This window comes from Conger conger, chromosome 4, assembly GCF_963514075.1.
Source record: "Conger conger chromosome 4, fConCon1.1, whole genome shotgun sequence".
Taxonomy (NCBI): domain Eukaryota; kingdom Metazoa; phylum Chordata; class Actinopteri; order Anguilliformes; family Congridae; genus Conger; species Conger conger.
Genome location: NC_083763.1, coordinates 57,248,104 through 57,258,701, shown reverse-complemented (window position 1 = coordinate 57,258,701; position 10,598 = coordinate 57,248,104). Strand labels below are relative to the sequence as shown.

Genomic DNA, 10,598 nt, shown 5'->3' with positions numbered 1-10,598 from the left:
CCTGGTTTCTTGGGTCTGAATCGGTTGCTTATTTTAAGGTGGAGACGAAAGCCAGCACACCCTGCGGCTCTCCAGGACCAGGGTTGCCGACCCCTGGTTTAGCCTATGTTTATCTTAAATTCGGTTGAAATGAGGTCATAGAAATCAACAACAAAGCGACGGGACTGCAGATACTTCGTGCTTGTGTAATGAATCAGCTACGTTTATACTGCCAGAACTATTGAAAGTTAAACATCCCTGGTGTAAATTCCAGCAAATAAGCTGGTTTGGAGATGGTCAAGCAGGCAACAATATGGTTGAGCCATGCTGGCAAGACCATGTCCAGCTGGTGGGCCAGCTTAGTACAGACAAGACCATCACCAAATTTCATATGATAACCAGCTGGAACAGAAGCTGGTTCCAACTAGATTCAAGCATAAACCAGCATACATTCCAAGATGGTTAATGGTGGTATGTTACTGGTTCAAACTGAGCAGCACTGTTATGCAGAACAACAAAATACATGAACTGGACCAATCTAAACCTTTTTCTAAATATTTTTTTTGATATGAAAGTGAACTACAGTGCTGGAACCAGTGGATTGGGGATGTGGTGTTAGATATCTCAGTGATGACACTGATAATTCTTCAGCAAGTTGCTTTAAATAAATAGTTCCTGCCATGCTCTGAATTCATAAGTAAATTGCCCTTAAAATGTAAAGCTTTTTTTTTAAAAACATAATTCTACGCAACTGGATACATTGTAATGCCCATTTAATGAATGCAGTCTTTTAAAAATTCCTGAAGAGGGGAAGGGCTGTTGTGCATGGCATGTGTCTTGACAGATTTGATTAATCATGCTTTTGTTTTTGTTGATCTGCTTTAGATAAATGAAAATGTCATTTAAGGTTAAACACGCTAGTAATAAATCACTTCCAGTTCCCATGCATCCTCTGCTGTAATTGCAGGTTGCTTCTGCCACTGTATAAGTATTCTCCACAGCTGAAATGTGGAGCCTCTGTGGCAATGACATTATTATTATTATTATTATTATTATTATTATAAATACTGCATATTTTAAAGTAACATCACACGTTCATTGACCTTATCCAGGGAATTATCAATGTACAATTCTGTAATTAAACATATCTAAAACAGAAAATCTGTGAAGAAAACTCCTAAGTCATACCCACCTCTTTCCTAACACCTCATACAACTATTTGTGGGTGCCACTTGTGCAGCAGAGCACGTGCCTGAGAAAGAGCACTATAATCCACTAAGGCAGAAAGCCATTCACATGATGGAGGCAGGCTTAAACAACAGCCACATTATTTCACAAGATTTGTTAGGGGAAAGAATCCAGCTCATGGTAACTGAAGAATTTTAGTACACTGTACACATCCAGACACAGGCTTGTGATTTGTGTCTGATGTTTTGTGAAAGGCTCAAGAGTTTGGTTTGTCCTGGACTATAACAGGTCCAGAATAAAACATGAAACCAGAACAAACGGCGGAGTTAAATAATTTAATTCAATCAGTAATTGTTTATTGGGTTACTGCATTAACGATATACTTATTATCCAGGGAAAGACTATATTACAGGAAGACTGAGGAACATTTAGCACAATGGGGAAAATGTAAATGTACACCCATGCTGTAGGTGTGACGACACCCACAAGGGAGGTTCTTAACACTCAGACTGAACAAAAATATCAATAATAATAATAATGGTGTGTGAAAGAATGACTACTTCATTGAAAAAAATCAGGGTTTGGACAACAGCAAAATGGTAGCTACACCCTTTCATCAGGTCTGCAATGCATTGTAACTAAACAGAGAGCTCCTGTGGATTTTACGGCATTGCCCCTGAACTGTCCCAGCTACTGAAGATCCACTCTAACACAAGGGCATGTAAAATAAAGAAAATGACAACCCAAAATGTTGATTTTGAGGCATCTTCATAGGTTTCCAAGATTATGTTTTTCCACTTTAAAAACTTGCTGTAGTAAAGCTATTGAATCATGAGTTTTAGAGAATGTGTGTGCCACATCATGACCTTTTATGCCGTGCTTGCAGGAGGTAATGCAGGTGATGAATGTGAATTATATGGTTTCAGAGGCTGTCATATCCCACCGCTGTGGCTCTTAGCTGAAAGTTCTCATTCAGGAATAAATGGGATTGTCCATTATGAAACGACGCAATATCTAAAGACTTGGTGGGGAATAAAAAAATATATATTCGCCATATGCAGCAGCTATCCTGTTATGGCAGGCTTGGGACATACCCTCTAAACTGAATTAATTACTCTTTTCACCAGCCTTTAAGATATGAATAATCATACACAAATCTAAATTCAAAAGTGAGGTAAAAATGTTGTCTCTGGGGAAGTATAATTTACAGACACATACTTGAATGGACTTCAGACCAATCTTAACCCATTCACACTGCAGAATATAGAGCCACTGAGACAAATGTGTATAAAAATGAAAACAAGACGACATTGTTTAAATGTAGAAAGATTTACTTCAGCAATCCCAATATGTACGGTTTTGTCAAATGACAAAATATGTAAACAATACAGATTTAAGAGTAAAAGAAAAATTACATTCTTGATTTTAAGAAAAGTGAAATTTCTCCTTATTCCTTACAAATTGAGGAAATGCAATGCTTAATGCACTGGCTGTGGCAATATGCAATTCAGTTTTATTTGTACACACACAGTACTGCATGCATCACAGCTCTACTAATTACAGGAAAGCGCAATACATAACACAATCATCAACTAGAAAAACATTCCCACACCACAGCAGACATGAGCAGGTGAACTGGAGTGAACTACAAGCAAAAGAGAATTCATGCTTTGGTGAAACGAAAAGGAAAACATTTAAGTAAATTCTCAAATGCAAAGACTGTCAACGACAGTTTGGGAGAGGTTATAGCACATTAAATACAGGCATATAAACTGGAGCTTTAAAACAAGTTATCCCTAAAAGTTCCGTAATTGCAAGCTACCGATTTCATTAAATCCTTTTAAACAAAAAACAACACTGGCGGAAAACCAAACCCTTTTAAGGAATAATGTGGTCTGTGCTGAAGGCAAAGGATGAATACGTTGAAGGGATTATTTCTGAAAACGTAGTCATATGTTCATATTACGCAATAGCCTGAAGAGGCTTTAAACTCATTACCCTTGCCTCATAAATCCCAAGCAATGACCTTTTATAAAATGTGACCATATACCCGGAAAAGTGAAAATTAATTACAACCGTCAACGCAGTCAAAACAAAAACAAAACAAAAAAGTAAGAAATCGCATTAAAACATTTTAATCTGAGAATAAAAATATACTGTAGAAATCTGACACCATTTAATAACATAAAAACATTAGGCTGGCTTTCGGACTAAAATAAGTCCTGCGGCTTCTTCACATATCGTCTTCATTTAGCTGCCAAGTCTTCATGGAGACATGGGAGAGAGAGAGAGAACACCCACAGCACACAATAAAAACATGAACCTTCAGTTTCGGATGCTAAAAGCTTTGGCTTTCTTTATACTTATCAACATTGGCGGCTTGATCTTTGGTTTATCCGCGAAAAGCTGAGCCTCGCTTTCTGTGGTGGGGAAACGGCGGATGTAGATGTCGGGGTAGAGTTTCTGAAACTGATAAAAATGCGTGTTTTTGAGCGATGAGGGATGTGACACTGGCATGTCTGACAGTCAGAGGGTGTGTGAAATTCTCTGCCTCCATTTTACCTGCTTCAGCCGCTTCTTCTTATCTTTCACAGACAGGCTTTTGTCCTTGATGAGGCTTTCCAGGAGGTCAGCGATGGCGGCCTGTGAGACGGACAGCTTCTGCTCCTCGAACTCCTGAGGGCTTATCTGCGTGCAGAACGAGTACGCTGGCACACTGACACTGACACCAGAGCTGGGGTACGTTATCTGGGGAAAGATGACACCAAAAAAAAAAAAAAACCAACTTCACACAAAGGATGACACAATACACAAGAAATTGAAATAAATGCTAATGAAAAATGTTGGATGTAATGGGCAAGTTTCAAAACGGAAAATTAACTCTCAGTATGCATGGAAATTAAACATTAAGTTTATACTATATATGATGTATACCACCCAGCACTTACCTGCACCTTCCTGAGGTAGGCGATGTGATCTTGGACTGCATTCTGCAGGTAGACAGGAACCTGCAGAATATCCTGGTGGTGATCCATTAAAAAAGAGACCAGTCTTGTGGCAAGGAGCTCATCCAGATCTACCTCCTCCTCACAGCACAGCACACAGCGAGAGAACGTGTGCACCATCTGAAACCATACAGCGACATCTAGTGTTCACCACAGGGAAGACAAGCAGTGCACCACCTGTAGTTCCTTTACAGGGTCTCCACTGGCATAAAAAAAAAAAAAACACTATTTCACTGAAAGAAGTTATCACAAGCAAGCTTGCTCCAAATCTTTGTGTACTATTTGAAAATAATAATAAAAAATTCCCATATGAAGACCAACTACCGTGAGAAATAAATCATAGTATTATTTGCCTTCTAAGCTGCTGTACGAGCTGAAACTCATGAATATACCCTGTATGCTCGTCAGGCGATTACATAAGGGTCACGTGACATGAAGCCCCCTCACCAGCGTGCGCGTCCCGATGGCGTCGTGCAGACGGGGCATGTCCACGTTCTGGCTCATGCGCGAGATCATGCGCATCAGCAGCTGCAGCTTGCGTCGGCTGGCCGGGGGCAGGAGCAGGGTGCAGAGCTGCAGGGCCTCCACGGCGACCCGCTCCAGCTGCGGCTGCAGGAGACCTTCACAGCGAAACAGCACAGTCTCACTGCACTCCCTGCGGCTAACGCGCTAGCGCCCACCCAGCTGACAACACGCCAGCGCGATGCGTTCGGACCGACGGAGCAACGTGACATAACCAAATGGAATTCTTTGCCTCCCACAAAAGACAGACCCATTCACAGCGGTTTTAGTCGTTTTGTAAAGTTAACAGCAGACATTCATGAGGTGAGTAGATAAAACATCACAGTATTAAGACATGTTAAAGTGAATGCAAATTAGAATAAAACAAAAAAAGGTTTACGGCTGGTTTATACTCAATCGGGCAACATTTGTTTTATACTTACATTTAAATACATTTCAAATTAGACAACTATAGTCAATGTCTGACGATGTTAGAACGTTCATGAAAATTCTGCCATTTCAGTCAAGCGACGGGGCACAAACCAACCTTTAGCTACATAAACGGAACATTCCTTAACTACAAAAACACATTATTTCTCCAGCATTTAACTGGAAGAACATTCCCATATGACAGGACCCAGGTGAGTTCCGTTAAGCAAGCAATACACACAAGCATCAGCCGACAGACAAACATGGCCCCGGGAGCCGATAAGAAAAGCATGCAAACAGGGCCTTACTTTGGTCAGGACTTGGGTGGCGTGCATAAGAGGACACAGAGGGCGGAGAGGTAGGTGGCTTGTTGGACAGGTCCACAGAGCTATAGCAGCGTCTGCTCACGCCGGGCCCTGCCCTGGCCTCTGTGCTGCTGGCAGCCAGATTGAGCACACTGAGCCTTCTCAGTCCAGTGCTGGAAGAGAGCTCTGGCTTCACCGTTATTTCAGCCACGGGGGCGTTAATGCTAAAGCAGCTCGTCGACATCTCCCGCCGGTCACCAACCCCAGCCCAGCCCCCCAAGCTTCTGGACTGAAGTCTTTTAGCCAACGGGGCTTCCGGTGGCGATGGTGTACTACTGCTGCTAGCACTGTGGTTGCTAAACACCTCGGAGTCATTTGTGCTCATACTGTTGCAACAGGAAAGGCTTGCCATGGAGGCAAAAACCTGTTGTTCAGCTTTGGGGTGGATGTCAAGCAGAGAGGCGGCTTTGTGTTGAAGGGAGGGGTAGGTCCTCCTGCCTCTGCTTCTGCCTGGAACGCCGTGTTCTGAGGGTGGGAAGAGCAGACCCGGAAGGTGTGCATGATCCGGATCTTCAATAATGCCTTCCAGGGAACAGCTCCTAGGTCTCCGCCTCACCTGAGCCGAATCTTCGTTAACGCCGTCCACGGAATAGCTCCTTGGTCTCAGCCTCACCGATATGGCTCCAGAGTGTGTGGTTTGGGAGAGGTTCTGGCAGCTCCCACTCATCAACTTACTGCCACTGGCTCTACTGTGGACCAGGTCGGGCTGCTGGGTCGTTTCCGTAGCAGCTGCCCCCAGAAGGTCTGACCGAGCCTTAGAACCGAACACCTCCCTCATTGGAGAATCGGTTTCCTCATACGACTCTTTCCGTATTAAGCTCAACAAAAGGCACTCTGTTGATTTGAAAGGGTTAGCACTGTTCAAGTGAGGGGTTTTTGATGGCTGAGGACAGCTGGGTTCCTCCCGATTTTTACGTTTTCCTCGTTGCGTTTTAGGAACCACGACGTAGCCACACAAAACTAGCAAGGGACCAGACAAAAAATAAAATGAAAATCTGGAGTAGGAAACAAACAGGCAGGTGGTACATTGGAAGAAAGGAAGAAACAACTGCACAACCACAGAAGCGTTAGTAAAGAAAACAATAGAAGTTACATCTTAAAGGGGCAGTTCACCCACAAATGGGTCCAACTTTCCACTTACATAGAGTACTTTGGCAGAAACCTCTGCTTGCGCGGACACAATTGGCAAGTTCCGGCAGTAGAAGAAAGTGTTCTCAATTAAAATATGCGTTTTTGAGGTGTTGATGTTTGTGCATAACTGGCATTATACATGGAGTTTTTGCCGAGATTTTCAAATGCAATTTTTTGAGAGTTGATTACCAGAAAACAAGCTGTCCATAAAGGATCATAATATCACAGTGAACTGCATCTAAAAAAAGTTGGATGAATAGATAGTACTCTGGGTAATTGGAAGCATACTTTAATTTCATTTTTGGGTGAACTGCCCCTTTAAGTAAAAACAAAGCCACAAAAAAGCAGTGCATGTCAGCCAGAATTTACACATTTACACCAAAACAAGCCAGTCCTTTTAAAATAGCAATAAGGTTATAGGAGATAAAATAAAACAGTGCAATTTCATGCTTTTGCATTGAAATGGATCAACTTTAAATTTCAGTTGAAAAAACAATATTTAAAATAGGGTTTTGTATGGACACAAAAATTTTGTGTATAAAGAAAATAAACTGCATAAAAACCCATGTATCCCTCGTCCACCAATTTGTCACTGCATAAAAACCCATGTATCCCTCGTCCACCAATTTGTCACTGTTACATAAATTGTTTGGGGGAAGCAAAGAACATGGTCATTAATTATATAAACACACACGCATGTACAAATATATAACACATATTATATATATATATATATATATATATATAAATATTATATATATATATATATATATATATATATATATATATATATATATATATATATATATATATATATATATGAAAAGTAAAGGCCATACATACCCAAAATGTTCACAAACAACTCATAGTACTGAAATGTGAGCAGTGGCTGGGGAAGACCAAGAAAATAATCCGAAACGGTTTTGAACACATCTCTCTCAAATCCTGTGTATGAAGGCTGATTTGAGTCATACTTTGGCCCTTCAATGGAAAGAAAAAAGCACAGCATTAATTAAAGGACTGACTGAAGACTGATGAGAGTGCTTACATTAATGGTCCAAATCACGGTTCCAAATTTTCATTCATTCATAGAACCAAAAGTCTCGAATGAGATCTTACTTACAGCTTGCCAAACATTTCATAGCTGACAAAACCCAGTGTGGCAGGTCCCCTGGAGGAGAATTTCATAAAACAATCAACATTTCATAAATAAATATTAAACACAATGTTTAGCACGTGTATAAATATACCATAACCACATAAAGATTAGCACTGCAAGGCACAATCAGTGAAATTATACCTGTTTTATCCTCTAGAGTCACTACCCCGTGCTTGTTGACGTTTGTCATGTTGTACACAATGTGCCGAGCGTCAACATGAGCTGGGTCCAACACGTCATCAAGCGAAACCAAACCCAGAGTTTTCTGCAAACTGACAAACAAGCACCAATTTTAAAACGCACGCAATCGACAAGTCACGAGACAGCAAAGAGGACAGAAACCTCAACTAGGCATTCGTACTGAGTTAGTGCTATATTTCTCCAAACATCCAGGATGTCTTCCTCCGTCAGGTCTCGCCGATGGACCGCATCACTCGGAGCCGAATCGGCAGCATTTTCTTGGTTCAACGGATCCAAGTTTTCCTGCAGGTTATAAGAGTGCTTAATTTTAGAATTCAACTGAAATAACACCCGGAAACAACAGCAAATTATATAATTCTGAATTCATTAAGAAAATGAGTAATACAAGACTGAGTCAGAAGCAAAGAAGAATTTCTAACTTGTGTTTCTTTGTCGAATTTCTTAGATGTCCTGATTCTGAAAAGACCCTCTTTTTCCTTCAGCAGGAAACTCTTCTTTCTTGTAAGTGATGGGCAGCTGGGAATAGACTTCAATGGTGATGTGGAGGGAAACCTATGAAAATGTGCAAAAATAAAATAAAAAGAAGTAATATATGGTCACTTGATTAACTAATTACCAATGGGTTAGCATGAAGTCAGTTCTATATTTACATTGGTTTATTATTTGATACAACTGCAACTAGTGTACCAGCTTTACGTGATTTCCTGCCACAGCAAGAAATCCAGTCAACATACCTCAGATTTCTCTGGTTTCCACCTGACACCATCAAACGTTCATTAATTTCTAATGAATGAAATTGTAATAATGAAATTGGTGTGCAGCTCAGGCCCGACACCTGCCACAGAAACGTGTCTGCCTCAGAAATTTGAACTCCCTCCCTAGAAGAACGAATTTTTAATTTCTTGCTTGAGGATATAACGTCGGAATCCCCCAAAGAGTTTGAAATGACTTGCCTGTAAAGTTGACCGTTATCGTCCAAGTCTTCTGAACCCCATCTGCCCTTCACGTCTTCAATCACGTGATTCTTTAGGAACTTTTTCAGTAGCTGGACCGTCTGCTGCCTCGTGACCTCAGCACCGAAGTTGCTATTGTTTCTGAGAAGGTCGTGTAACCAGTCCACAGCTGCTGCCGCAGTAAAACTGTTCCCATACAACCTGAAGTGCTGCCGATGCTTTTTCAGGGGCATTCCCGCACGAAAAAGTTTGGTAACTTCATTCCACTATACAAGAAGGAAAAAAAAAATTCGACCAACAATGTCGAAATTAATCAATAATTAATGAAAATGATTGGAAATCAAAAACACAACGCCCAGTTAGCTAGCCAGAAACAACATATCTATCAGCATTCTAAATTAAATCAAGATGAACTGGATATTAAAATATTATACTGGATACTAAATATTATTTTTCATCTATTAATTGATTACATTTAATGACAAGAAAGTTTGCCTAAGTATGCAATCGAAGCATGGCTAACAAACTTTCTTCTAGAAAAGCCAACTTGGTTAACTAACCAGCTAGCAAGCTATGCGTTACTTTCAGAATGATCTCGATGACTAGTGTACTTGACTAAATTCCAGCGTTTGCAAACCTAATCGTTGACAACACTTGCAATGGTTGCATACACCCGACTTAATTTAGCTAGCCATCTAGCTACCTAGCAAGTACGGGTAAACGAAATACGTTACAATGCAACTAGTGTTTAGTGTAGCTTGATAATGTGATTATCAAGCTAGCCTAGCTAATTATCAATAACTAGCTCACGCAATGTAGTTAGAGATCTTCTTGCAAGTAATGTTAACAGTGAAGCAATCAAATATCAGTGCATTGGCAGTAAGTAAACAGGTCTTGAATTCAAAATCAAACTAGTTGGCTAGCTAACGGAAGTTAGCTAAATTAGTGACTGAGCTATAGGTTCTCTCGACATTTCTTACCAGTTTCGTTGCCCTGTATGGACCTGGAGTGACGATTTGGGATTCTTGATAGTTCATTCTAAAACAAATCTGATTATAGCTAAGGAAATCAAAACGTAGCGATATATAATACTTCGACTAGCTAAGTACTAAACTCTACAGAAACTAATCTTCTCCCACTGTAAGACATGACATGCCACACCAATCAACCCTGTTCGCCTTTTGCACTGTTTAAAAATCGGAGCGTTCATTGGATGCAGACGATTGGAGCAACTGTACCACGTGATCGTGCTTAAGACTGTACTTGCTACTTAGTTGCAGCGCAGGGCACGTAGTCCTATTGATTCTTGTAAATATTACCAGATAAACAATGCAACTTTGGACCATATTTACAACCTTTAAGATGATCCGTTCGAGCTGGTTTGTTGTGCAGATGCTTATGCATATCTGGGCCAACATATGCAGAGATTATTTGAGTATGTCCGCTTATTTCGTATGCGAACAACATAACTTTTTCTACTTTTTTTTTAGCATTTTCAGTTGAACAAGTAGTTTGTCTGGTACAGTATCTTGGATTTGCAATGCTGTCTTCGAATGAATAAATGTATATGTATTCCGTGCTGCTATGGGGTTTTACTCGGGGAGTTTACAAGTGACTTGAATTACATTAAACACGATGCTTACGTCATTATGCCTGCATTGTATATGTCTACTGCTGTGCTAACAGA

At 40.6% G+C, this 10,598-nt stretch overlaps 1 protein-coding gene across 1 annotated transcript; it reads right to left on the bottom strand.

The window, feature by feature from the left end:
* Positions 1-2,477: 2,477 nt before the first annotated feature.
* depdc1a (DEP domain containing 1a) lies at positions 2,478-10,084 on the bottom strand. The gene is made up of 12 exons (XM_061239432.1): positions 9,892-10,084; positions 8,912-9,177; positions 8,378-8,510; positions 8,119-8,240; positions 7,899-8,029; positions 7,722-7,769; positions 7,442-7,579; positions 5,411-6,427; positions 4,620-4,792; positions 4,116-4,292; positions 3,730-3,915; positions 2,478-3,636 (listed from the first exon to the last, which is right to left on the bottom strand). The coding sequence occupies exons 1-12, from the start codon at positions 9,946-9,948 to the stop codon at positions 3,493-3,495; spliced, it is 2,592 nt and encodes an 863-aa protein (XP_061095416.1). The 5' UTR covers positions 9,949-10,084; the 3' UTR covers positions 2,478-3,492.
* Positions 10,085-10,598: the final 514 nt, after the last annotated feature.

Excerpts from the sequence above, each read along its gene's own strand:
- depdc1a (XM_061239432.1), bottom strand. The coding sequence starts at position 9,948 with ATGAACTATCAAGAATCCCAAATCGTCACTCCAGGTCCATACAGGGCA. Across the intron at positions 7,580-7,721 it reads TATGAAATGTTTGGCAAGCT|GGCCAAAGTATGACTCAAAT; the intron begins GTAAGTAAGATC and ends TTTCCATTGAAG. Across the intron at positions 6,428-7,441 it reads GTTGTTTGTGAACATTTTGG|TTTTGTGTGGCTACGTCGTG; the intron begins GTATGTATGGCC and ends GTCCCTTGCTAG.